Raw genomic sequence first — 26,870 nt, forward strand, 5'->3', positions numbered from 1 at the left:
TTAGCCTTGCAAAATATTTTTGGAATACCCTCACCATGCTGCGGTACAGGTCAGCGCTACTTGTGTGAAAAGAAGAAAGAAAAATGCAAGAGGATTGACTCCAATTCTTTTACACCAATCAACAGCTAAGGGCACCATTGGGACATCCTAATTAGGGAGAATGACTCCAAACATGCAACTGATTTTGGAGTGGTTAAAGCAACACTGTTCGATTTTTTGCACTTTTCAGGCCGCCTTTCTGGTCATGAATTCAAGTTGATTCAAGCCAACTTACAACCTGATCGTGCATCGTCTAGCGTACAGGAGGAACAAGGGGCGATCAGCCTCTCACGAATACCTCCCCATCAGGAATCATAAGATCGGGAGAAAATCAAACATGTTTGTAATTCAGTCGGCCATCGTAAGGTGGTCGTGGGCAAATCGCTCAGTGGGCAAACAAGGATTCTTCTTCTTCTTCCTCTCAGAGGAAAACCCAGCAGCATGTTGGGGGGCAATGAGTGAAATGGAGTTCTTTCTTTAAAATTAGTAGTAGTAGCCACGTTAGCTCAGCCATGTCTTTGTCCAAATACGTCGTCTCCTTTTCTTTTTAGGGCTTTCAGCACAAAATTGCAAAAATATCCAAAGTAGCGCGTTTCACTCTAGTGAGCTTCAGATTCCTCTTCTACTGGTTTGGCTTCAGGATAGACGAGTCCAAAACCCTGTGGTTTCGTCGTACAGTGTCAGCTGTAGCTGCGTGCAATGATTGTAAAAAATCGCACATGCCCGGCTTAAAGCAGACTAATGGGTGTGTGTAAAGTTTTGACCAGAACTGCACATCTGATGGTCCACGGAGTACCAAGCTAATGAGCTTACCTTAATGATGCTCTGACAGGTGGCCAATGGCAGTCCCACCAGACTCGTGTCATTGATAGACATAATCTGGTCTCCCACACTTAGTTTTCCAGACCGAGCTGCAGGGCCGCTGTTCAGCATGCTGGCAAGGATGACAGTGGGCAGAATGGAACCCCAGCCGGACTCCACTATCACCACACCCAGACTCTCGCCTCTCTGCTTCTCCACGTACAGCTTAAACCGGGATAATAGAGCGTTTATGAAGCTATCTCTTCACATTGTCTGTAGGGAAATGGGAATGCCTCACCTCTTTACGGTTCTCTGAGTTTGAGAAATGGACAAGGTCATCATGGTACATTTCCTGGGAGTTGATGATGTCGCTGTACTGTTTGTGGCTAAGGTCTGTCGGGTTGATGCCGTTGGCACGCAGGAATTCTCTGTAGGCCACGCTAAAAGCCTGACCGATGGACTGTGCAATCAGCTGCGCCTGTGTAAAAAAAATTAAGTCTTTTGTGAAAGCTGCTCAACAGGAAGGTTATTCTAGGCAGAACCAAGTCCTGGTTTTGGTCCGTGAGCCGAACACCAAATATACCTTTAAGAATAGCCTTAAAAAGTTAGCTTTTAATAAAACAATCCTAAATAATTTATAGGGGTTCAGAATATTCTGATTTATCTCTGTAGTTATGCTGCTATAGGCTTTGGCTGCTGGAAGGCATAAAGGCAACTTTTCTTAATTTTGCTACACTCTCCTACTACTCCAATTCATATGCTGATGGTTCAGCTTTTCGCTTTCTCTTCTCTTGCTGTTTTTCATTTTCACAGTAGTTCCATCTGACCTGGTGTTCTGTTTAGTTGGGACATCGTCATGGGTGGTGGGAGCGGGAGGGGCGGCTATTCCTTTGTTTTGTTTCTATGTATACTCTGTCAAATCAAAACCCCAGTTGGTTGTGGCAGAAAGACTGTCACACTTAGCCTGGTTCTTCAGGCGGTTTCATGGTGTTGAAAAGGAGATTTGCTCTTCACTGTTGTAAGATGCTAACCTGACTCCGCCAGATGGATTTGCTCCGCATATCCATCTGGAAACCTTCCGTTGAAGTAATTTTGGGAAGGGGCGAAAATACTGGTTAGCTGATTGGCCTATGTTGGTGATAGACGGGCCAGATAAACCAATCAGATCAATGAAGCATATGACGTACTAACAGAGCGACGACGAAGAGGAGCCAATTGATAGATCAAACTCTTGCTGAAACCAGTCGGGAGAAGAGCAAAAACATCTTTTCCTCTGAGAAAAGCCTCCAGAGCAGTGTTTTGCTCTTCTTTCAGTGAAGAAATACTCTGTAATTCCGATAAAACTTGCTCGATAGCCACGCTAACGCTAGTTTCATCGGCTGAAGCCGCCATGTTCTTTAGACTGAACTGTCGCGCTTCTCGTTGCGTCACGCCTCAACCCGCCTCAAAGCCAACGCTGATTGGACGTTCGTTTGGTGAACGGCTCCAAATTTTCTTTAACGGAGAGTCTCCAGACTGATCTGCGAGTGAAACCTTGAAAGCTCGCGAGATCAGGATGGTCTCACGGGGCTAGTAAGATGCATCATTGGTATAAAAAAAATGCTGAAAAGTCCACAACACAATCCAAGTGACTGTCCACTGTCACTTTATTCTAGTCCAAGAGGAGTGAATGCTGAAAGTCAGGAGCTGAATGCAAGGTGCTGGGTTTCCTCACATCAAAAAAATTTTCACCAGTTTGAATCATAAATGAAATTTCTGAATACCTTGTATCTGGGATAGACTGTAATGTATCCTTTTAGCTAGGGCTCTAACTATATGGTTTTATTGAACTGACTTCTTTATTAAAGCTTCTTAATGTTGTGATTTGGTTTAATATATCCATTCACTTTCTGTCACACTTATCCCTGCTGGGGTTATCAGGGGTGCTGGTGTCTTTCTCCAGCGGCCTACCGGTGAGGGGCGGGGTCCACTTGGACAGGTCTCCAGTCCATCGCAGGGCAAAACAGAGACAAACAGGACAAACAACCATTCAAACACACACTCACACCTAAAGAGAATTTAGAGAAGCCAATTAACCTAACAGTCATGTTTTTGGACTGTGGGAGGAAGCCGGAGTACCCGGAGAGAACAGACCGATCTTAAGGGAGAACATGCACACTGCAAAAATAGTCTAGAAATAAGTAAAAATGTCTGAAATCAAGCGTATTTACCCTTCATTTTATTAGGTAAATGGGATGATTTGCCAATGGAATGAGTATTTTTACTCTTAAAATAAGATTATTAGATAATATGTACTTGAAATAAGACAATGCGGTTGTTTTTTCTTATTTTAAATGTAAATTGTCTTGTTCCATTGGCAAAGTATGTCAATTACCTCCTCAATTCAAGAACAAATGCGCTTAGTTTAAGAAAAAATTACTTATTTAGGTTTCCATTTTTTGCAGTGCAAACTCAAATTGGAAGGTAGCAGTGTTACACACTGCTCCACTGAGCAGCCCTGGTTCAATAAATAAGCTGAATTAGACAGAATTTAATTGGAAGGTAGAGGATCCATACATTTTTATTTTACTGGTTTATCGCACCAAGTCCCAATAAAACACACTGAAGTTTGTTGTCAAAATATTAAAACATGCTCACATCTTCTGACTCAAAGACGTAGCAGATCATTCTGTACTGAGTCTTCCCTTCACTGGCTGAATCAGAGGACTCTGAGAAATCCTCAGATGAAGCTTGGGGCACGCGTCTCCGGGCCATCAGAACCACAATGCTGCCGATGTCGGCAATGTAGGAGATGGTCCGCAGGGCACTGTCCATCATCGTCTCCTGCAGGCAGAGGAAAACAAGCGGGGTGTTTCAGGTAACAAACACAGCAATTAAATCAAATCTGCTCGAAAGGAGTTACCGACCTGTGTGTCAGCATTGAGCACTTTGACGGCTTTAGTGGAGATAAAGAGGTCCACTTCAGTCATCATCTGAGAGTCTTCATCTTGGCTCTGTGGAGCACAAATTATAAACACACATTTTTCATGTATTTGTACAACTGTTATCAAACACTGATCCAAAGTAGGTCAGAAAAATAAGTGTGACCGCCTGTGTGGTTTAACAAAATAAAACCGACACTAAAGATTATAAACACAGAAATATGTATTAACACATGCAACACTAAACACAACCAGGAATTTTATTTGATTTCCCATAACAGAGTGATGAAAAAAGTCTGGATTATAAAGCTTGAAAACAGTCAAAAACAGATTTTTTTATGCATTCTAATCAAACACTGAAACCGTAAAATGTTAAGATCTAATTTATGAAGTTTGTCATCGGCAAAGCATGCGTTCACACAACCAGGAGAGTTTTTCCTGGCTTCTCCTTGAGATTGAGAGGTCTGGCTGCAGACCTGCACAGTTCGGACCATGACTGCACTGTCAGGACCCTGACCAGAGATGGCAAAAGTACTCACTTTCCGTACTTGAGTAAAAGTACAGATACTTGTGTTAAAAAATACTCTGGTAAAAGTGGAAGTACTGATTAAACTTCTTTACTCAAGTAAAAGTAACAAAGTACAGGCTTGTAAATTTACTTAAAGTATAAAAGTAAAAGTACAAACCACTTTTTTCATGCCGTTGCCTACATTTTAAATGGATGTCTGCCAATAGGACTAGATCTCCGTTGTGTTCATTTTCAATCATCTCGTCGTCCATGCTACTATGCTAACGCCACCGCCACCAAGCTGCAATGATTTGCCGCCAATGAATACCGCCAAATCTGTCGATTCATCTTGTAGTGGTGCGTCAAATGCAACGTAGATTCCCATCCAGTTAGATTGAATTTGGTATTGATGACGTGAAAAATAATAACAATAACTCCATTGAAATGATTCAAAACTAAAGTAACGAGACAATTTTTTAAAATGTAAGGAGTAGAAAGTACAGATATTTGTGTTAAAATGTAAGGAGTAGAAGTAAAAAGTCGCAATAAAAATAAGTAGTAAAGTAAAGTCAAAATATCAGAAAAATCTACTTGAGTACAGTAACGAAGTATTTGTACTTCGTTACTTCCCATCTCTGACCATGACTGCACTGTCTGGACCCTGACTTCACTGTGAGGTCTCCTGCGCTGTTAGAACTGAAAGTTGATTCAAGCATTTTAAAAACTAGCATCGATAAACTCCCTGTGAAGCTAGCTTCCTTTCACAAACAAGTGTTGTTATGCTGAAAACCTATGTACACACAATTTTAATTTCCACCAAATTTCTATCTGGATTAATAGATATGTTGCCATGGTTCTCCCCTTTTGGGACTTTGAGTTTTTAGTTTTCAATTATTATTTTCCAATATCTTCAAGCAGTCTTTAGCTACTCTCTGCTGCCCCCTTGTGCTTGTTTCCTTTCTCCTTGGCTTCCTTCTAATTAGTTCCACTCACACCTGCTCCATGTTCAGCTCATTAGTCCATCATTTGTTCTGTTCCCCTTATATACTCCACCTCTGCAGTCACTCAGTGCTGGTTTCTTGTTGTTTAGTTGTTCCTTTGTCTCTGGCTCCCAACGTGAGTTTTTCAATATGCTTTCTGTTTTTTCGTTTCTTTGGATTTTTTGATTTGGCCTCAGTTATTCATTAAATCTACAAGATTCACATCTGCCTCCAGGTTTCTGCATTTGGGTCCTCAACCAACCTCCATACAAATCATGACATAAGTGATACATAGAAATAAGTCTCTGTATTTGGATCACTGAATGGAAAATGATTCTAACTAAATGTCTGCTGGATAATGCCCCCCCCCCCCCCCCCCCCCACCCCCATGCATGAAGCTGGTGGTGAACTGGACAGCTCCTTCAGTGACAGACTGCTGCACCCTAAATGCACCAGGGAGCGTTATCACAGATCCTTCCTCCCAGCAGCTGGAAGATTCTAGAACCACCACTGTTCCCAACAACCTCAATCAGTTCTTCCATTCATGCTGGTTTTTCACAGTTTCTACCTTAGTCAGTTAAATAACCTGCTGCTGTCATTCTGCACATCTCTGATGTTGCTGCTACTTTCAAATATCCATTGATGTAAAAATATCCATAGCTGCATATTGGTTATTTATTCTCCAGGTGCACAGTTTTATATTGTTCACAGTACAGTATTCTATAGTTTATCTTTTAACTCTTCACTGTTGTGTTAGTCATACATTTTTCTAAGTTTCATATTTGTGTGACCAGTTTTTCTATAATCTTTTTGCTGCTGTAAACACCAGAATTTCTCCATTGTGGGACAATAACAGGATTTTCTATTCTATTTTATTCTATTCTGTTCTATTTGGTCTATAAGACATTTTCTAAGTGACAATGGAGGTTGGCTGTCCTATGAGGATTCTTGCTTACCGTATAATTTAAACTGCTCCTATGCTCAGTTTAACACTGTCATGAACTCTAATCCGGCAGAAAAACCTCATTCCTGAAGGCTTCAAATACTGGAATAAATACTTCTAGAATAGACTTCCGATCTTGGCAGTGCAGATGACCCCATTTTGCAGGTCTGCAATGAAAAGTCCTGACAGTGCAGGTCTGCAGCCAGACTCTCTACAGATATAAGAAGTATGTGTTAAAAACCTGTCATTTATGTGGCCAGACAAGGGATCAACCGTCACACTGCAAAAACGATCTAGAAATAAGTCAAAATGTCTTAAATAAAGGGCATTTACCCTTAATTTGAGCAGAAAAATAAGAGGATTTGCCAATGGAATGATGATTTTTAGTCTCAGAATAAGGAAATTAGATGATATACACTTGAAATAAGACAATGAAACAGGGTTTTTCTTATTTTTAATGTAAATTGTCTTGTTCCGATGGCAAATAGTTTCACTTACCTCCTCAATTCAACAAAAATCGCACTTGTTTTAGGAAAAAATGACTTATTTAGGTTAAGATTTTTTCCAGTGCAGGCTTTGTGATGGGACGATGAGGAGGTAGTATTTTCCATCTAGAATGTTAAATGCATAGACTGAGTGTGAGTTAGGCCATCAAAAGCCATCCGTTAACCTGGCTAATCAAACTATCCGTCTCTGCAGACGCCTGAGAATCCCGCCCGGACCAGTTTACCTGAATCCAGTTCATGTTATCTTTGTGCAACCTTTAATAAACTCTGTTAAACTTTTATTCAGCCTCCGTTTGTGTTCTGCATGTGGGTTTAATTCCTAAACCAACCATGACAGAAACAAATTATTTTGATGTTTTAACTTTTTTTGTTTTTAAATACCAACAGGCCATAACAAAAATGAGCTTAAATGAAACAAAACTAATAAGAATATTTTTAAAATGTATGGAGTAGAAAGTAGAGATAACTGCAAAAAAAAAAAAAGTAAGGAGTAGAAGAAAAAATTAGTCTAAAAAAAATTATCACTCCAGTAAAGTATAGATATAGATAGTACGGTAACAAAGTATTTGTACTTTTTTACTTGACACTTCTGTCTAACCGCCAGAAAGAAATATGGTAAAAACAATCAATCATAAGTGGTTTCCTGGTGTGAAAAATACAAAACATCTCCATTTGCTATTCCCTATTCTAAAAAAGGATTCCTGGTGAGTATTTAGTAAGCAAAGGGTTAATAAATATGCATGATTTAGACATGTTTCATGTAAAAATTAAAGTTTAATGTTCATTTAGACCATTAAAAAAAGAAAAAAGCCTAGGAAAAAAAACTGAATTTTTTCCCATCTGCAAATATTGTTTAACATTTTAAACGTCTTGTATGTATGTCAGTTTAAATGCCGTAATTATAAAATAACCGAGCTAAAAATAGGATTTGAGTTTGCTCTTTTAATAAAAAGCTTTATTGATAAAACTGACCCCCCCTTGTTGAAACCTGCTGATGAAAACAGAACGTAAGCCTTCATTTCAAACCCAATCGATGCCTGAATGCCGCTTACCTTGATCCGACTGACAGCTTCATGCGCCTGCGACATGCGCACCGACTTGGACGGGTTTTTATCCGACAACACCTGAGTGCATCCCAGGTAGTTAGCAGCAAAGATGATCCCGTCGATGAGATCCTCCGGCTCACATGGACCTGGGACTAGGAGGCAGAGATAATACTCTTTATTGCAAGACGTCTCCATTTGCTGCGTATATTTAAAAGTAGAAATACTCTAACATATTTACCATCCTCAAAGCTGGGAAAAGCAGCGCCTTCCTGTGATTTCTTTAAAAGATGTTAACAAAATAAGGCTCAAAAATATGAAAAAAGACAAAAAGTCCTGTTGACATCAGTTCAGTATTTGGGAATATATGAAACAAAATAACAGATACAGGCAGGTTTATGATAAAATTCAAATTTAAGCTAAACCGATGGTCTGGGAATAAAACTAGTTTTCACCTTGGGAGAGTTGTTTTCCTCTACAGAGTCCGGCTCTGAACACAGAGGCCCCTCTGGTCCCTCCGGCCCCTCTGGTCCCTCCGGCCCCTCCGGCCCCTCTGGCTGCTCTGCCACTTCCTCAGGCATCACGGTTGTGCTTGGCTTCTCATCCTGATCCTGCTTTAAACAAACACCAAAGTTCAGGGAAGAAAAATAACATCTAGCATCAGTTTCTTCTAGCGCTGCACCTAACGAATATTTTGCAAATTGATTAATTTATCGATTAATTTTTCGATTTATCAATTAATAGTTGGATTGCAAAATGTTCCTTAAAGAAGATTTTTTACTGCCATATTTTTTGGTTTACATGTTTTATTTTGTATTATGCAATTTTTTGTTATGAGTCTTATTTTGAAAGGCTTCTTTAGGAAGTGTGGAATCTAGCATGTTCGCTGAAAAACTAGAAGAAAAGGATGCACACAGCATGAAGGCATGACATTTGCAAGAAGTTTTACAGAGAAATTTTAGTTTAAAAGGTCCTTTATTTCTCATTTCTACCTCAAAAGGAAGGGTCAGCCAGCGAGGTATGTTTATATGTATTTATATAATTTTTTATGTCATTTTGTACTCATGAAACCATCTCATTTAAGTTTATGTTGTATTTTAGTTCGACGGTGGTTTTGGTGTCAGTGGAAAATAAATTATAAGAAGAATTTTAATAAAGCTGACTTCACACCAGCAGTACCGAACTCTTTATTGCCGTCAAGAAGAGGTGGAAGTGATAGTCGAACTCGGAGCTGCATGATTCCCGGCCCTCTGGTGGACACATCGCGTCATTGCACCAAAGACCAAGCTGCTGCAAAATTAATGGACACACGTTCATCTGTTGCTTCTTCATAAAGACGTGCAGAAGCCAGACATTTAAGTTAATGTTTGGGAAGTGACACAAGGAGGGAGTAACAACAAGGAACTGTGTGAAGCCTGACAACAACAGCACAAATGGTAACGGGAAGGGAAATAATGCAACAAAGTTCAAAGTGAATTTAAGTCAAGTTAAAAGGAGATTTTCACCAAGTAAAAATCCATAACATTCCAAGTAAAACAAAATGTCAGAAACAAATGAAACAGAAACACTTGCTGATGCAGAAAAGGCTGCCGTAGGTGAGCAAGTAGATGAAACCTTTTTAATTCAATCTGGGCAAGAAGAGCTGCGTAGGAGTGAAAGACCTCGCATGCTAACAGGAAAAGGAAGAGAATTCCATAAAGAAAAACTACAGGTGTTACAACGTCACTTTGAAAGCACTTATGACAGATGGAAAGCATTAATTAAAGTTGCTAAAAAATCTGTTATTAAAGGAGATCCTGTTGACATCCTTGAAGATCACATGGACATTGTGCAAAGAGAACTAGCTGCTCTTAATGATATTTATGACCAATACAGAGCAAAGGATGGACCACCTCATAATATGCGTTCCAAGTTAGACAAATGTACATCAGTGACTAAAGTAGTTTTGCAAAACATCCAGTGCCATGTTGAGGGAACAAATAAGGAGGAGATTGTTTGGCCTGATGCCAGTTCTGTATTTACATCTTCTAGCTCAGCTAGTGTCTCAGTTCATAGTCTGTTTAAAGCATGTTCAGCTGTTTCTAATGGCTCCTCCGCCAAAAGACAAGAAGCTGCAGCGGAGTATGAAGCCACAAAGGCTGTGCTTAAGATAATGACTGAACAAGAGAAATTCAGAGAAAAAATCCAAACCATAGAAGAAGAAGACAAACGCATAACTGCAGAACAGCAAGCTGCTGTGATGTCACAACTCCAGCTAGAGGAAAGAGAGGAATCAGAACGCAAGTTGAAAAGAGAAAAAGAAAAGGCAGCTGTGATAAAGAGACAACAAGAGGAAAGTGCTGCAAGGAGAAAGTCAGTCGAGGACTTAAAAAGGGAAATTCAAAGACTGGAAAATCTGAAAGGACTCAATGCAGCAAAGGCAAAATTACAAGTTTATGAAGAGGACTACTTTTCAGTAAAGCAAGAAAGCATCACTCCAAGTCCTGCAAACATACAGGTAACTGAGTTCAAGAACACTGCTAATCAACCCACACAGCCACCACAACAGTTAAATGTCATCCATGAGAGCACAGGTGAGCTTGTAAAGGTTTTGGCAGAAGCTATGTCAGCTAATAGGCTACCTATTCCAGAACCCTCAGTATTTAGTGGGGATCCACTTAAGTTTAAACATTGGAAAGCATCCTTTCAGACTCTAATAGAGAGAAAGAACATCCCCATTGCAGAAAAGATATTTTTCCTACAGAAGTATGTAGGTGGATGTGTTAAAGAAGCCTTAGAAGGCTATTTTCTGATTGGCTCTGAAGATTCCTATATAGCAGCATGGAATATGCTCAATGAACGTTATGGAGAGCCTTTTGTCATCGCTAAGGCATTTAGGGACAAGTTGCACACATGGCCAAGGCTCCAAGGTAAAGATAGTGCAGAGTTGAGAAAGTTTGTGGATTTTTTACAAAGCTGTCAATCTGCAATGACTACTAATGAGAATCTGAACGTCCTCAATGATGGGATAGAGAATCAAAGACTTGCTGCTAAACTGCCAGACTGGTTGAGCAACAGATGGAACCGAAAGGCTACAGAGTATCAGCTGGAGCACAGACAGTTCCCCCGTTTCAGTTACTTTGTAACATTCCTGTCAATGGAGGCAAGTATTGCATGTAATCCCATTACATCATATCAAGCTATAAGACAAAGTGAATTTGACAAACCAAAGACAAAACCTCAAATTACGCCCATTCACAAGAAACAAGATACAGCAAAAATCTTCACAACTAACTCTACAGAAAGAAGCATGGGTTATTGTGTGTTTTGTAAAAGAGCAGGACACAGCTTATACAAATGTCGTAAGTTTACTGAGAAACCAGTTACTGAGAGAATCAAGTTCATTCAAGGTGAAAAACTATGTTTTGGCTGTTTAAATAGTGGTCATTTCTCCAAGAACTGCAGCAACCGAATGACATGCAACACATGCTCCAAACGACATCCCACATGTCTGCATGAAGAAAGACAAAGACAAGAGACAAAGAAAGAACAACCGAAAGACCAAGAAGCAGCTGAACGGAAGGAAACTCAGCAACAGGTAACACAGTCACAAGACGCAGTTAACGAAATTACATCTAACAGAGTGACTCATGAAAGTAGAAACACACAGACATCTGCAATAGTACCTGTTTATGTATCCACACAAAATGAGCCAAGCAAAGAAATACTTACCTACGCTCTGCTGGACACACAGATTGATTCATCTTTTATTCTCAATGAAGTAGCAAACAATCTGGACACAGTTAAAACCCAGGTTAAGCTAAAATTATCTACGATGTCATCCAAGAAAACAATTGTACCATGTACAAAGCTTGAAGCTCTGCAAATAAGAGGATTGTTTTCCAAAAAGAAACTCACTGTGCCAATTGCTTACACACGTGATTTTATACCTGCCAATCGTAGCCATATTCCTACTCCAGACACGGCAAGGTCATGGCCACATTTGGAACATCTCTCTGAATACATTGCTCCACCATTGGACTGTGAGATAGGACTCCTGTTAGGCTACAACTGTACACAAGCTTTAATGCCCAGAGAAGTCATATGTGGTGAAGAAAACCAACCTTATGCCCAGAAAACAGATTTGGGCTGGAGCATCATAAGTTACTGTGATTTAGTTGATGCAGGCAGCGATGTTATTGGAGTAAGCCATCGCATCACTGTAAAGGAAGTAATACCAGAGACTGAGCCAACCATGAAGCTAAAGAATAAGGTTCATTACATCTGCAAGACACAAGTAAAAGAAGTAACAGGACCAGATGTAATCAAAGCTCTTGAAGCAGATTTTACAGAGAAAGCAGTGGAAGAAACAAGCATTTCACAAGAAGATGTCTGCTTCATAAGAAAGCTACAAGAAGGAATAAAACAAAAGCAGGATGGACATTTTGAAATGCCCCTGCCTTTCAAAAACGACAGACCAAATCTTCCCAACAACACGTCATGTGCAATGCAACGCTTAAGCAGTCTCAAACGCAGATTCATAAGGGATCAAAGGTACTACTCTGATTATGTAAGGTTCATGGAGGACATTATTGCAAGTGGTGACGCAGAGAAAGTGCCACAGAAAGAACTCTGTAATTCCCCTGCCTGGTATATTCCCCACCATGGGGTATACCACCCTCAAAAGCCTGGCAAGATTCGTGTAGTTTTTGACTGCTCTGCACAATATCAAGACACTTCGCTAAATGAACACCTGCTTACAGGGCCTGACCTAACAAACACTTTAGTGGGAGTACTCTGTAGGTTCAGGAAAGGATCAGTGGCTGTAATGTGCGACGTGGAACGTATGTTTCACCAGTTCCATGTAACGCCCCAAGACCAGGATTATTTACGCTTCCTATGGTGGGAGCATGGTGATCTAAGTGTTCCCCCCTCAGTCTATCACATGAAGGTTCACCTGTTTGGTGCAGCTTCTTCACCTGGTTGTGCCAATTTTGGTTTAAAACATCTAGCCACACAAGGTGAGGGAAAGTTCTCTCCAAACACAGTGAAGTTCATTCAAAGAAATTTTTATGTAGATGATGGACTTGTAAGTGTTAAATCTGAAGCAGAAGCAATCAAATTAGTAAAAGAAGCAAGAGAGCTGTGTAGCACAGGCAAATTAAGATTACACAAATTTGTTTCAAACAGTGACAATGTGTTAAAGTCGCTGCCCAGAGAGGAGTGTGCTGACAGTGTTAAAGATTTGGATCTAGCACTTGGAGAGCCACTGATGGAAAGAGCACTTGGTGTTATGTGGTGCATCTCTTCTGATGAGTTTCAGTTCAGGATAACAGTCAAAGAGCACCCAATGACAAGAAGAGGAATCCTGTGCACAGTAGCATCAGTGTATGATCCACTGGGATTTGTGGCACCCTTCATCCTTAAAGGAAAACAAATCTTGCAACAGCTATGTCAAGAAAAGGTTGGATGGGATGAGCCTCTTTCGGATCAACTCTACAGAGAGTGGGAATCCTGGCTCCTAGATCTTCAAAACTTGTCAAAGGTGAGAATCCAAAGATGCATACTACCTGAAAACACAGACATCACACAGTGTGATTTACATCATTTTTCAGACGCCAGTGTGACAGGCTATGGACAATGTAGCTACTTAAGAACAGTCACATCCAAAGGAGATGTTCACTGTGTGCTAGTCATGGGAAAGGCACGCGTTGCTCCAACCAAAGTCACCACTGTCCCTAGACTTGAGTTAACAGCTGCAGTAGTTGCAGCAAGAACAAGTGTAATGCTAAGAAGGGAACTGGAGATCAGCAATCTTCAAGAACATTTCTGGACAGATTCTAAAGTGGTGTTAGGATATGTGAATAATGATGCCAAAAGATTTCATGTGTTTGTGGCAAATAGGATTCAAATAATAAAATCACTCACAGACCCACAGCAGTGGCATCATGTACCATCTGAGAATAATCCTGCAGACCATGCATCAAGAGGATTAAGTGTCCAACAGCTTCTCAAATCTAACTGGTTTAAAGGACCAGAGTTTTTGTGGCAAAATGAACTACCCCTTGAAACTGACAAGATAAGTGAAGTTGTTTCTAATGACCCAGAACTGAAAGCCGTACATGTGCTCAAAACAGAAGTACAAGAAAAGAGAACAATACTTGATCGTCTCAACAAATTTTCTGATTGGAGAAGAGCTGTTAAAGCTATTGCTCGTTTAAGGAAATTTGTGAAAGATTTTAAAGGAGACACACAAACAAAAGGTGGAAGCACATGTGTTGAGGACAGACGAGAAGCAGAACTGTTCATAATAAAACTTGCACAAGGAAACACTTTCAGCAAGGAAATCAAGGACTTAACCCAAGGAAAGGACATTCAACTCAAGGATAAGACACACAGGCTGTATAGCTTAAACCCATTTGTTGATGAGCAAGGAGTACTCAGGGTGGGAGGACGTTTAACAAGAGCAAGTCTGCACCCATACATCAAACATCCTGCCATTATTCCCAAATCAAGTCATATGTCATCTTTACTGATTAAACACTTCCATGAGAAGGTGCAGCATCAAGGAAGAGGAATTACTGTAAATGAGCTGCGTTCCAATGGACTGTGGATCACAGGATGCAGCAGTGCAGTTGCTTCACACATCTTCAAGTGCACAACCTGCAGGAAGTACAGGAGGCATACCCAAGATCAACAGATGTCAGACTTACCAGAGGACAGAATGGAAACAACACCCCCATTCTCTTACTGTGGTGTTGACTGTTTTGGACCTTTTTATGTAAAAGAAGGCAGAAAGGAACTTAAAAGGTATGGTCTTTTGTTTACATGTATGTGTTCCAGGGCAATACATATTGAAATGTTAGATGACCTTACTGCTGATGCTTTTATTAATGCATTGCGTTGTTTTATTTCTATTCGTGGATATGTAAGACAGATCAGGTGTTATCAAGGGACTAATTTTGTTGGTGCTAAAGGAGAGTTTTTGAATGCACTGAAGGACTGTGACAAAGAACAGTTGAAACAATATGGATGTGAGTTTGTTCTGAACACCCCATCTTCAAGCCACATGGGAGGTGTTTGGGAGAGGCAGATTAGGACCATTAGAAGTGTTTTAACTGCTATTCTTGATAAAACTTCTAAGAGACTTGATAGTTCTTCCCTCAGAACGTTTTTGTATGAGGTGATGGCTATTGTGAATAGCAGGCCGCTAACAGTAGAAAACCTAAGTGATCCAAGTTTAGAGCCTCTTACACCAAATCATATTCTCATGATGAAGTCTGGTGTTATTCTGCCCCCTCCTGGTGAATTTGTGAGCCAGGACTTGTACTTGAGAAAGAGGTGGCGCCAAGTTCAGTTTTTAGCTAGGGCTGCAACAACGAATCGATAAAATCGATAACAATCGACTTTTAAAAGCATTGGCAACGAATTTCATCATCGATTAGTTGTGTCGCGCGATTATTGCGTCATCCGCCGCGCCGTCATCACTGCCTCTTGACTGAAAGAGGAAGAAAAAAAAATATGGCGGAGCGAGTCAGCGCCGCAGGGGCAGTGTTGCCAACTCCGCGACTTTTCAGACCCCTCCAGCGACTATTTTTCAAAAAAGCGACTAGCGACAAATCTGGCGACTTTTTTCGGTGTCACTGGCGGCTTTTGGAGACTCTTACGTGAAAGCATGCATCGTTCCTACTCTGCCGTGGGGCGCCTCCCCCACCCCAACCGCGTTTTCCCGCAGGAGTCCCTCTCAGTCAGAGCCTCAGCGTCCAGACTGCAAATGAAGCGCGCATGCACCGGGATTGACGGCGCAAATTGATCACAATAATTAAAATAGCCTGCGCTTTGTAAAGCGAAAAAAGTGATAACATGCAACTTTTTTCAAAAGAAATTAACATGGCACGAAACCACCATGTTTGTTTGGTTTTAAAGTGGGGAAACGTAACGTTAGTTTCTCAGGTAGCTCATCTGATGCTTTCCTTACCTTGTTGGTAGGTTACAGACAGTGATAAGGTTGGCTACTTATTTTACTTTTAATTGCATTTGAATTAGCTTAAGCAGCGTTTATATTTACTTTATAAATAAATTAGCTTGCAAATTATGAGGGCAAGACTTTTAAAGTTTAAATCTTCTGGCAAAGATAAAGTAAAGATGATCCTGCAATTTATAGAAGTAAAGCAGAATAAAATCCAGCAAGATCAGTAATATGTCAATTAATTATATGCCACATTCCCATGTAAATATCTGTCTTTGGAGGATGTGTTTTTTAGCACCCCTAGTTCTCTCATTTTTATTCCAAATACAATTTATAATTTGAATCACAGGGCTATTTTTATCTCTTTGGTTCAGTATTTTCTCAAGTAGCAAATTTAACTGCTATACTTTCCTGTTTTAAAAGGCAGAACTCTTCTAGTCTAAAAAAAACTCATTTGTTGAAATGAGGGGGCCTATTGTTTGAACCCCTTAGAGGCTTTTAAAAACAAAAATGTCTTTTTTTGCGCTTTATGAAACAAAGTACCCTATATTTTGTGGATGTACAGCTACATTTCTCATGTAAGTTTGCGTAGTTTTAACACAAACATTTATTTTTCATATTGCACTAGTACAGTTAATGAGCAACCTGTACTTGTGTGCTTGTTTGTTCTGTCTATAATGTTTATTTTGGAATAAAGAGGTTAATATAAAAAATATTTTTTGTCCGATTCATCGATTAATCGAAAAAATAATCGTCCGATTCATCGATTTTTAAAATAATCGTTAGTTGCAGCCCTATTTTTAGCCAATGAATTCTGGACAAGGTGGAAGAAAGAATATCTTCTTAATCTTCAGCAGAGACAAATCTGGCAAAGAGACAAAAGAAATGCAAAGGTGAATGACATTGTTATTCTTCAAGAGGACAATTCTCCAAGGATCAAGTGGAAACTTGCAAGAGTAACAGATGTATATCCAAGCGCAGATGGAAGGATCAGGAAGGTGAAACTGTTGTTAGGTGATTCGACCTTGGATAAGAATGGACTAAGGACTGTCAAGCCAGTGTATCTTGATAGACCAGTTCATAAAACTGTGTTGTTGCTGGAAGCACAGTAAATGTTAAAATGTAAATATATTCCTATTGCAATGTTACATGTTTGAAGTTAAATCACTATAGGTTAGTGATTTGGTGGTTTGGAGTTTACTGCCATATTTTTTGGTTTACATGTTTTACTTTGTATTATGCAATTTTTTGTTATGAGTCTTATTTTGAAAGGCTTCTTTAGGAAGTGTGGAATCTAGCATGTTCGCTGAAAAACTAGAAGAAAAGGATGCACACAGCATGAAGGCATGACATTTGCAAGAAGTTTTACAGAGAAATTTTAGTTTAAAAGGTCCTTTATTTCTCATTTCTACCTCAAAAGGAAGGGTCAGCCAGGGAGGTATGTTTATATGTATTTATATAATTTTTTATGTCATTTTGTACTCATGAAACCATCTCATTTAAGTTTATGTTGTATTTTAGTTCGACGGTGGTTTTGGTGTCAGTGGAAAATAAATTATAAGAAGAATTTTAATAAAGCTGACTTCACACCAGCAGTACCGAACTCTTTATTGCCGTCAAGAAGAGGTGGAAGTGATAAGATTTTTAGCGAAATTAAACAAGGAGAAACTAAAACCTTTCAGCTCTTGGAGTTCTGCATAGAGCAGATTGATAGAAGAAAACCTTTTTTTTTCTCTTAAATGCAAAATGTTTATACATTTTTTTTACAATTTTGATATAATTGCAGCTCTACGTGAGGCACTCTGTCAGCTAAAGGCATATTTTACAGTCTCTATATTCCAGTTAATAATGAATGGATTACTAAATGAATGGACAATTATTTCACTAATCGATTAATCGATTAATTTTGCTGGTGAAGATTCTCAGTCATCCAGTGCAATATGCTGACTGTGCAACATTTGTGAATAAAATAGTCATACCACTACCTCACCGTTGTTCCTTACCTACTACACTTTAAGTAAAAGTAAATCCACATGTATATAAGCCATCTGGATTGTACATATGTCACCTCAAACCTCTATGCTACTACCTTGTATTTTTATTTTTTTTATTTTTTTTATTTCTTATTTTTATTTTGTTTTTCATTGTGTGTGACACATGTACACTTGCACCTTAATCCTTATTTATCTTGATATACTGTATATATATTGTTTATTCTTAATGCACCTTTTCCCTCCGTGTTTGCACCTTCTTTAATTATTATGCCAATATGTGACGAGTGAATTTCTCCGCTGTGAGATCAATAAAGCTCATCTAATCTAATCCAGGTCATAGTAATTCCAAAAAAGTTAAAACACAATCCACTGGACTTTGTTTCAGAGTTTAAAGACGTTTCTCTTCTCATCCAGGAAGGTTTTTAAATTCAAATTGTCAGAAATAGCGTTGAGTTCCAGGTTTTATACAGCAGCCCAATAAGCCCTTGTTTTTAGAAAACATGCAAATGGACCCATTCGTCCGTTTAATCTGCATGTTTTCTAAACAAAAAACCAAGGCTTTATTTTTGGTCCACTCTATAAAACCTGGAACTCAACACTATTTCTGCCATTTTTAAATTGAAAAAGCTTCCTGGATGGGAAGAGAAACGTCTTCAGCCCGTCGTTTCTTCAATCATCAGTCAAATTGGACGGAGAACAGTGAGATTTTCTGGGTGATTTCTTCACTTTGAGTAAATTCTTTCAGGACTGCACTGTCCCCATATCATTATACTCTCTCCACCATGATTTTCAGATTTAACATGGCCGTTAGTTTCCATCAAACATTGTGTTTTGTTATAAACCCACAACTTTCAATCCGTGGTCTTTTTTCTATGCAGCTCCTTTTTTTTCCTCACATTTTTATTGCGCACCCCACTTCCTTACGTTAAATTGCAAAAAAGGATTCTCATATTTCTTTCCTTGTTCCATAAAAGCCAGATTTGACTTTCCAAACCTGAGATGTTTGCTGGCAGCGCCTCCAGTTACCATGCAGGTCCCATTGCTTCTGCTCCAGGTTGGTTTGCTTTAGTTTTCTTCTAGTTAGGGAACTTCTGAAGAAAGCTGACTGCACAGGACTTTATTAAGGGCTAACAGAATAAAAGGGGGTCCAATACAAATGCAGTCAAAATACTTCTCAGTCAGAACATTTGTAATATTTGAGCCCCCTAGTGTTACAATGTGCTTGCGAGAGTAGCGATATAAAAGCTAATGAACATTAGCAGGGACAGAGTTTTTCACTGGGACTAATCATGAGTAATGTGGAGTAAAACATGTTGAGGTTTGTCTGTTCTTAGCCTCAAAGGCTCCAAACGAAGGTCACTAGAGATAAGAATGAGTCACACAGCTTCCTTCATGGCATGGAAGGGAGAACATCCATTGGTGAAAGATATATTAACCTAACAGGGAACGGCCTTCATGAACTCAAGTTGTTTTTCCTCCAAATGTTTAAGTGTGAGAAAGTTCTTTATGTGGTGGGGTGGGTTGGTTCCCCTGGGGCAGAGGTCATGGATTAGCGGACCGTGATCCGGACCCACCTGCTTGCTAATCCGGCCCCAACCTGATTTAAAACATTTATAAATTACAGCATGTTGTCTGACGACAGAGTCTAACCATCAGTTGCGCCGCTCCTCCTGTTACCCCACTGCGCAAAGCAAAGCCTGCAGCCTCCGCTGTTCCTCCCGTATTGCTGCGATCTCCTCTAAACTCGAGGAGGAGCGTAGGAGCTAAACATGCAGAAATTAACACTTAATTTAATATGACAGATTAAAAAAATCCCCATCAGCATCCAGCAGATGTTTAGTTTCTGATGGAGATGAGAAATCTGCTTCCTGGTCTGTTGAAGGACCAATAGTTTGGATCCAATCTTTCAAATAAACGGTGTTAGTTTTTTTTTTTTTATTATATAAGAATTATGCTCTAACTTGTAGTTATCGATCTGTTGTTACTGTATTTTAATTTGACAAACCGGATCTTCTTGCCGTTCTTTTTCGCTTGGTGTTATTAGAATAGCGGATCTTGACCTGGCCGGACCGGAGCGGAGCCTGAACATTTAGAGGATGTTTGGCTCAACCTGCTGCTGTGAAGCAGGATTCTCCACCATGAACAGAATCAACAATAAATCTGGATCCAGGCTCAAAATGAGCTCCTTGATATGTGCTTGAGAATGGCTTAGTCTCCATTTAAACCCAGGTTTAAAGCCTTGCAGGGCAGCCTAAAGCCCACTGCCAACATTAAGACAGAAAAAAGAAAGAAAATAACAAACGCTCAGTTCAGGTGTTTGAGAAAATATGGGAATCAGGAAATTATCTATAAACCAAACTGAACGATTGTTGTTCTCTACTTAAAAAAACACTTTAGATTTTAAAATGAAAACATGTTTTTTCTTATTTTTTATTTAAAAATTAAATGTATAACATGGATGCATAAAATCCTCCTTTATTTCAGTGATAAATTCTGCTTAAAGTAACAGATTTACAGAATTAAAAAAGTCTCCAGACTTTTACTGGTTGATGATTTTCTTTATTCAGACCCGGCTGAGTTTTAATGGGTTACCTTTGGCCTAGTGGGAGTGTGTCTGCTGGGATTTTTGTAAGGTATAAATGTTTGCACTGAGGTTGCCTCAGTCAGAAACCTCTCCCTCTGAGGACGTTAAATTAATTTGAACCTTTTTTCTCTCCACAGCGGTTAGATCAGGTGAGACGGGGATCTGAGTGCCTCTCTTACCTCGGCTGTCTCTGAACCTCTCTGCTGGTCGGGCGGCTCTCTGTGTTCTTCCGCTGTGTGATGAGGCGCCTGAAACGGTTTGATCGGCCGGGCTTCACTTTCCTGCTGGTCATCAGCTGAGGGATGGGGTCCAGAAGCAGGAGGCGGGGTCCTCTGGGGGCGGGGGGCCGGCTGGGCATGGCGGGTCGGGGGAGGATGATGGTGTTTGATGCAACCGGACCGATCCTTGGACCTCACTGCAGACTTTTTGGACACAGTCTTTGGATGCTGCTCCATGCTGCCTCCTTTGACCCCGGGGTTCATGTGCTGAGTTTCACCCCCCCCTCTTCCTCGACCTTTACCCAGACGCTCTTTCCCCTTGTGCCCCCCGTGGGGTGGCTCAGACTTCTTCCCGGCTCCTGATGCGTTCCGATTTCTTGGTATGCGAGCTTCATCTTCTCTTTTTCTTTCATGCCCTCCCTTTCTAACTCTTTCACTCTCAGCTCCCTGATGAAGACCGGTGGGCCTTTCAGCTTTCCTTTCTGTCTCATCTACATCCTCTATGAATCTGGCCCCGTCCAGCACCTCTTCAAAATCATCTCCATCATTGAAAAAGAACCCGTCTCCTTGAATTGTTTTCATGGCTCCTCCATCTTCATCTCCAGCGATGGGAGCACAGTGTGACTTAAACCGGTGACCCGCTCTATACGGCTTACCGCCTGATTGTGGTCGCTCTAATTTCCTGGTGCTGTGATAAGCTTTTGGAGTCATGGCGTCAGCAGAAGGATCCTCATTACTCTCCTGGGCGTGCTGCACCCCCCCGGGACCGTGCTGGTTGTAGTATCCCATGTTATTAGGGCCCTGTCTGTTTAAATGCAGCTCTTCATCATAGTCTTGCTCCACGTCTGAGCCGACGTTGTCGTACTCGGAGCACGCGTCGTCCATGTCCTCTGGACTTGGGTCACAGCTCATGTAAAAATGCTTGGAAGGAGCAGGAGGAGTCAGCTGCTCGTTGTTGTCGTCGTTCCTCAAAGAACAAGGAGGTCGCTGAGTGTCCTCGCTCTCTGATCGCTGCTCCTGGATCGGTTTTGCAGGTCCTGCATCTGGGCACAGCTGAGGAACAGGAGCCAAGGCTTTGGACATGGTTACTGGCTTCTTGCCATGAGCCATAACTGGCCCCCTTTCAGTTTGCTACCCTAAACCCTGCAAACAGCAAAAAAAACAAAACAAAAATGCATGGATAAGCTTCAAATCTATGGATTTCTATCAAAAAATTATGAGTTTCATAAAAGACCAGCCGTACTTCAAAATCTCAGACACCCTTTAATCTTATCATTACAAGCAGACCAGGGGCGTAGCAAGAAAATTTTTATAAGGGTGGCCAGGCAACAACCGATGTAAACTGTGGGGTGGCCGAAAGCGGATCGGAACCAGAACCTCACGGTCAATCTACACTTTTCAACAGGAGAATTAACGAGCAAAACATCCATATTTTCTAAATGAAGACAAATCATACTCCTACAGCCTAACAAATATATTTCAAAATCCGTAATTTCTAAATAAAACGTATAGTGAATAAAACTCAGTTTTGAGTTCTGGGGCGTAAATCAATCATTGTCATTACTTACCTACTTGTTTCAATGAAAATTCTGCATAAAATGGATATTTACAAGCACAAACATCTACATAAATTATTTGATAATTTTTTATTTAAGTTTCTATTTATCTTTGATTTCACTGAAGACTTCTAGATGACTTGCAGAGACACATATTTTTCTCTTTACCCCATTTAACACAAAATCTAGCTCTGAAAAGAGCATCAATCCAGTACTTATCATTTTTGATGTTTGTACACTCACCGGCCACTTTATTAGGTACACCTGTCCAACTGCTCGTTAACACTTAATTTCTAAGCAGCCAATCACATGGCGGCAACTCAGTGCATTTAGGCATGTAGACATGGTCAAGACAATCTCCTGCAGTTCAAAGCGAGCATCAGTATGGGGAAGAAAGGTGATTTGAGTGACTTTGAACGTGGCATGATTGTTGGTGCCAGAAGGGCTGGTCTGAGTATTTCAGAAACTGCTGATCTACTGGGATTTTCACGCACAACCATCTCTAGGGTTTACAGAGAATGGTCCGAAAAAGAAAAAACATCCAGTGAGCGGCAGTTCTGTGGGCGGAAATGCCTTGTTGATGCCAGAGGTCAGAGGAGAATGGCCAGACTGGTTGGAGCTGAGAGAAGGGCAACAGTGACTCAAATAACCACCCGTTACAACCAAGGTGGGCAGAAGAGCATCTCTGAACGCACAGTACGTGGAACTTTGAGGCAGATGGGCTACAGCAGCAGAAGACCACACCGGGTGCCACTCCTTTCAGCTAAGAACAGGAAACTGAGGCTACAATTTGCACAAGCTCATGGAAATTGGACAATAGAAGATTGGAAAAACGTTGCCTGGTCTGATGAGTCTCGATTTCTGCTGCGACATTCGGATGGTAGGGTCAGAATTTGGCGTCTACAACATGAAAGCATGGATCCATCCTGCCTTGTATCAACGGTTCAGGCTGGTGGTGGTGGTGTCATGGTGTGGGGAATATTTTCTTGGCACTCTTTGGGCCCCTTGGTACCAATTGAGCATCGTTGCAACGCCACAGCCTACCTGAGTATTGTTGCTGACCATGTCCATCCCTTTATGACCACAATGTACCCAACTTCTGATGGCTACTTTCAGCAGGATAATGCGCCATGTCATAAAGCTGGAATCATCTCAGACTGGTTTCTTGAACATGACAATGAGTTAACTGTACTCAAATGGCCTCCACAGTCACCAGATCTCAATCCAATAGAGCATCTTTGGGATGTGGTGGAACGGGAGATTCGCATCATGGATGTGCAGCCGACAAATCTGCGGCAACTGTGTGATGCCATCATGTCAATATGGACCAAACTCCCTGAGGAATGCTTCCAGCACCTTGTTGAATCTATGCCACCAAGAATTGAGGGAGTTCTGAAAGCAAAAGGGGGTCCAACCCGTTTCTAGCATGGGGTACCTAATAAAGTGGCCGGTGAGTGTATATTGATGTGCATAATTAACCACGGGGAAAAAAAATGTTTTCAATATTCCACTTGAGAATATCACTGCTGTATCTGTATTAACTCCATCTGTATTAGAAGCGAAAAAATGGTAGGGGGGGCCACAGGGGTGGCCAATGATTGGCTAAGGGTGGCCATGGCCCCCCATCTAACTCCGCCCCTGAAGCAGACTGATTGTTTTTTTTATTTCTTGTCTCCATATGTGTTGTTAGGTCTGTTTATACTTGTTTCCTAATCAGTAAATACCCGTAAGGTTGTTTAAAAAACAGATTTAATCTTTAACTGAAATAAAAAAATTGTAATAAACTCATGTATTGATTGATAAATATAATTCCATATAGCGCTGACATCATAGAACTGCTGTTATCGCTATATCAAATACTAATTCAAATTCAAAGGCTTATGACTTTTTTAGTTTCTAAATGTTTTATTTATTTATTTATTTTGCAGGATTTTCTTTTATTGAGATTCAATGTTCCAAATGAGTTCTTCCGTCTACCAGCATGATGGCCTCACCCTCCTGGGCGGTTCTAGACAGGGGCCAACGGGGACCAGTGCCCCTGTAGATCATTAGCCTGGTGAGACCATCCTGATCTCGCGAGCTTTCAAGGTTTCACTCGCTAATCAGTCTGGAGACTCTCCGTTGAAGAAAATTTGGAGCCGTTCACCAAACGAACGTCCAATCAGCGTTGGCTTTGAGGCGGGTTGAGGTGTGACGCAACGAGAAGCGCCACAGTTCAGTCTAAAGAACATGGCGGCTTCAGCCGATGAAACTAGCGTTAGCGTGGCTATCGAGCAAGTTTTATCGGAATTACAGAGTATTTCTTCACTGAAAGAAGAGCAAAACACTGTTCTGGAGGCTTTTCTCAGAGGAAAAGATGTTTTTGCTCTTCTCCCGACTGGTTTGGGCAAGAGTAGCCTGGCTTGTGTTTTCGTCGTCGCTCTGTTAGTACGTCATATGCTTCGTTGATCTGATTGGTTTATTTGGCCCGTCTATCACCAACATAGGCCAATCAGCTAACCAGTATTTTCACCCCTTCCCAAAATTACTTCAACGGAAGGTTTCCAGATGGATATGCGGAGCAAATCCATCTGGCGGAGTCAGGTTAGCAGATCATCTCCTGGCCCCTGTTATGGCCCCTGTAATGAAGACATAATACTCAAAGAAATTGTAATGCTGATCTGCACTGAAACAGACATGGTTACTGATTGTTCCTTTGGATCTATTTCATTTTTTTCCCCTTAAAAATTCAGTTTTGCTAATTATTTAAAAACAATAAGGTGATAGCTGCTGTGGGATTGAGATAGGATCCCAGTTTGCATCTGCTACATTTTTTATATATATAAAAAACAAAAAAAATGTTTACAGCTTAATTTATCAGTTTTTGTCGAGTTCTAATTCAGATTTTATAGAAAACTGTTATTTTAACATAATTTAAATCAAAAATTTGCAAAATTCCTAAATTATGAATGTATATAAAAAAATAAGACATATTATTTTAATTAAACCTAATTGAATAGAAATTTCACTTTATTCGGCTATATTTGAATCCCTTCCCCTGTTTTTTATTTCATGCTTTTCTGTGCCCCCATGAACACACTGGCCCCCTCCTGGCCCCCTGATACATTCGGTCTAGAACCGCCACTGCTCACCCCCCTGCTTCCCAGTGGGGCTGTTCTATTCATAGCATGTAATATTATTAATTCTCACTCCAAACATCATGTTTTTCATGTCAGATCAAATATTCTGGGTTTTGATCTATAGCAGGCATCCCCAAACTCGGTCCTCGAGGCCCCCTGTCCTGCAGGTTTTAGAGGTTTCTCTGCTCCATCACAGCTGATTTTAACTGAACACACTGAACTTAACAGGCTTTTGGTCTACTGCAATCATTATAACCAGCTGTGCTGAAGCAGAGAAACCTCTAAAACCTGCAGGACAGCGGGCCTTGAGGACTGAGTTTGGGGATGCCTGATCTGTGGCATTTCCCGTGCCTCTGGTTGTTGCTGTCATGCAGAAATGTAAACAAAGTATCACGCTGTTCCCGGCCTCTAAGGAGTTTGCATCCATCCAGCTTCTCTAGCTGCATTCCCCAGAAAACTCTGTTTATGTGTATGGTTAATACTATAATTCCTTATTTGTACATTAATTATGCTTTTGATAAAAATCCTTTGGCTAAAATGCCATCAGAACGCTGATAATATTAATTTCCTAAATCTGCCCCAGAATGATGCTGCCACCACAACACAAGCATTACTTTATGTGACATAAAAACACTGTAAATTACACTAAAGTTATAACATGTCAAACTGTGGAAACATTTAACAGGATATTTCTCACTTTAGGATTTACAAGCCTACAAAAATAGAAAAAATAAAAGCCAGCAACAGAAAGCCCAAATAGAAATAAACTGAGAGATTATAACTGCTTTAATAAGAGCTTTATCATTTATTCAGCACTCAGCACTGAAGGGAGGACAGGATAAACAAGTCACACCCTCATATGAACCTGCGCGTCTGAAATCCAGGCTTTTGTCGCATGTGTGATAGCTATTAACCCACATCATGAAATCAATCTGAACGCTTTTTATTAGATGTAATAAAAAACTCATCATCAGTAAGTAAATAACCCCCCTAAAAAACAACAACAACAATAAAATAAAAAATAAATCCCTGCAGACCAAATAGTGACCTCTCCGTGGTGCTGAACAGTCAATTCAAACATCCAGGTTCATTATAGCACATATAAAACTCTGCAATGTAGATTCTGTCATGCAAAGATCTTAACATGCTTTTTCTGGTATTTCTAGAAATCCATATCATGGCTTTAGTACCGCAGCCTGCAGGGGTGGTTGTTGTTGTGCCCGCCCCCCCCCCCCCCCCCCCCCCCCCGCATTTCCCCCCATCTAACATGTAGATAAAAGAGTTGGAAATCCTATTTTCTTCACATTTAGAGTCTCCAGAAAGCACAGCTTTCCCCTGCAGCCTCATCCAGAGCTCTAAACATCTGGAAGCATCCTTTCCTCCTGCTGCTGCGCTTCACATCGACCTTCATCATGAAGCATCGAGACTGCACCATGCTGGCATCCTCCTGTTCCTAATGTCAGGCTGATTCACCGCCACAGACCGGCTCTATTTCCAGCACCAGAATAAATCTTATAAAGTGTTTATCATGCATGCAAATGTTTGTTTGATTTCCCGTCTCTGTGCATAGAAAGGGATGTTTTCCACTTACCGACATCAGTGTTGTGGGCGGCCCGCTTTGTACAAACGCTCGTGCGTTGATCAGATCCGATTGCTCTCCAGAATGGGGGGTGGGGTGAAGGACTGGGGGTTCAGGCAGAAAGACTCACA

The 26,870-nt window shown here is 40.7% G+C and overlaps 2 protein-coding genes across 4 annotated transcripts in view; one reads left to right on the plus strand and one right to left on the minus strand.

Annotated features, from left to right (window-relative positions):
• apba2a (amyloid beta (A4) precursor protein-binding, family A, member 2a) overlaps nucleotides 1-26,870 on the minus strand; it is a 31,923-nt gene extending 5,053 nt beyond the window's left edge. Inside the window, exons 1-10 of one of the 3 annotated variants that reach the window (XM_038272903.1) lie at nucleotides 26,752-26,870; nucleotides 20,447-21,628; nucleotides 8,293-8,352; nucleotides 8,197-8,247; nucleotides 7,983-8,022; nucleotides 7,751-7,896; nucleotides 3,747-3,833; nucleotides 3,478-3,663; nucleotides 1,139-1,318; nucleotides 853-1,065 (exon numbers count right to left, since the gene is read on the minus strand). In XM_038272903.1, the coding sequence (XP_038128831.1) occupies nucleotides 853-1,065; nucleotides 1,139-1,318; nucleotides 3,478-3,663; nucleotides 3,747-3,833; nucleotides 7,751-7,896; nucleotides 7,983-8,022; nucleotides 8,197-8,247; nucleotides 8,293-8,352; nucleotides 20,447-21,595 (2,112 nt within the window). In that variant the 5' untranslated portion in view covers nucleotides 21,596-21,628; nucleotides 26,752-26,870. Of the gene's footprint in view, nucleotides 1-852; nucleotides 1,066-1,138; nucleotides 1,319-3,477; nucleotides 3,664-3,746; nucleotides 3,834-7,750; nucleotides 7,897-7,982; nucleotides 8,023-8,196; nucleotides 8,356-20,446; nucleotides 21,629-26,751 lie in introns of all 3 variants that reach the window. The other 2 variants (XM_038272902.1, XM_038272904.1) reach the window with 2 other exon arrangements.
• On the plus strand, nucleotides 8,615-11,466 carry LOC119775043. The gene is made up of 3 exons (XM_038272905.1): nucleotides 8,615-8,759; nucleotides 8,843-10,238; nucleotides 11,162-11,466. The coding sequence occupies exons 2-3, from the start codon at nucleotides 9,282-9,284 to the stop codon at nucleotides 11,237-11,239; spliced, it is 1,035 nt and encodes a 344-aa protein (XP_038128833.1). The 5' UTR covers nucleotides 8,615-8,759; nucleotides 8,843-9,281; the 3' UTR covers nucleotides 11,240-11,466.

The sequence above is a fragment of the Cyprinodon tularosa genome, unplaced genomic scaffold (genome assembly GCF_016077235.1).
Source record: "Cyprinodon tularosa strain WSP-4 unplaced genomic scaffold, ASM1607723v1 ctg847, whole genome shotgun sequence".
In the NCBI taxonomy this organism is placed as follows: Eukaryota; Metazoa; Chordata; class Actinopteri; order Cyprinodontiformes; family Cyprinodontidae; genus Cyprinodon; species Cyprinodon tularosa.

Excerpts from the sequence above, each read along its gene's own strand:
- LOC119775043 (XM_038272905.1), top strand. The coding sequence starts at position 9,282 with ATGTCAGAAACAAATGAAACAGAAACACTTGCTGATGCAGAAAAGGCT. Across the intron at positions 10,239-11,161 it reads CAAGTCCTGCAAACATACAG|TGGTCATTTCTCCAAGAACT; the intron begins GTAACTGAGTTC and ends CTGTTTAAATAG.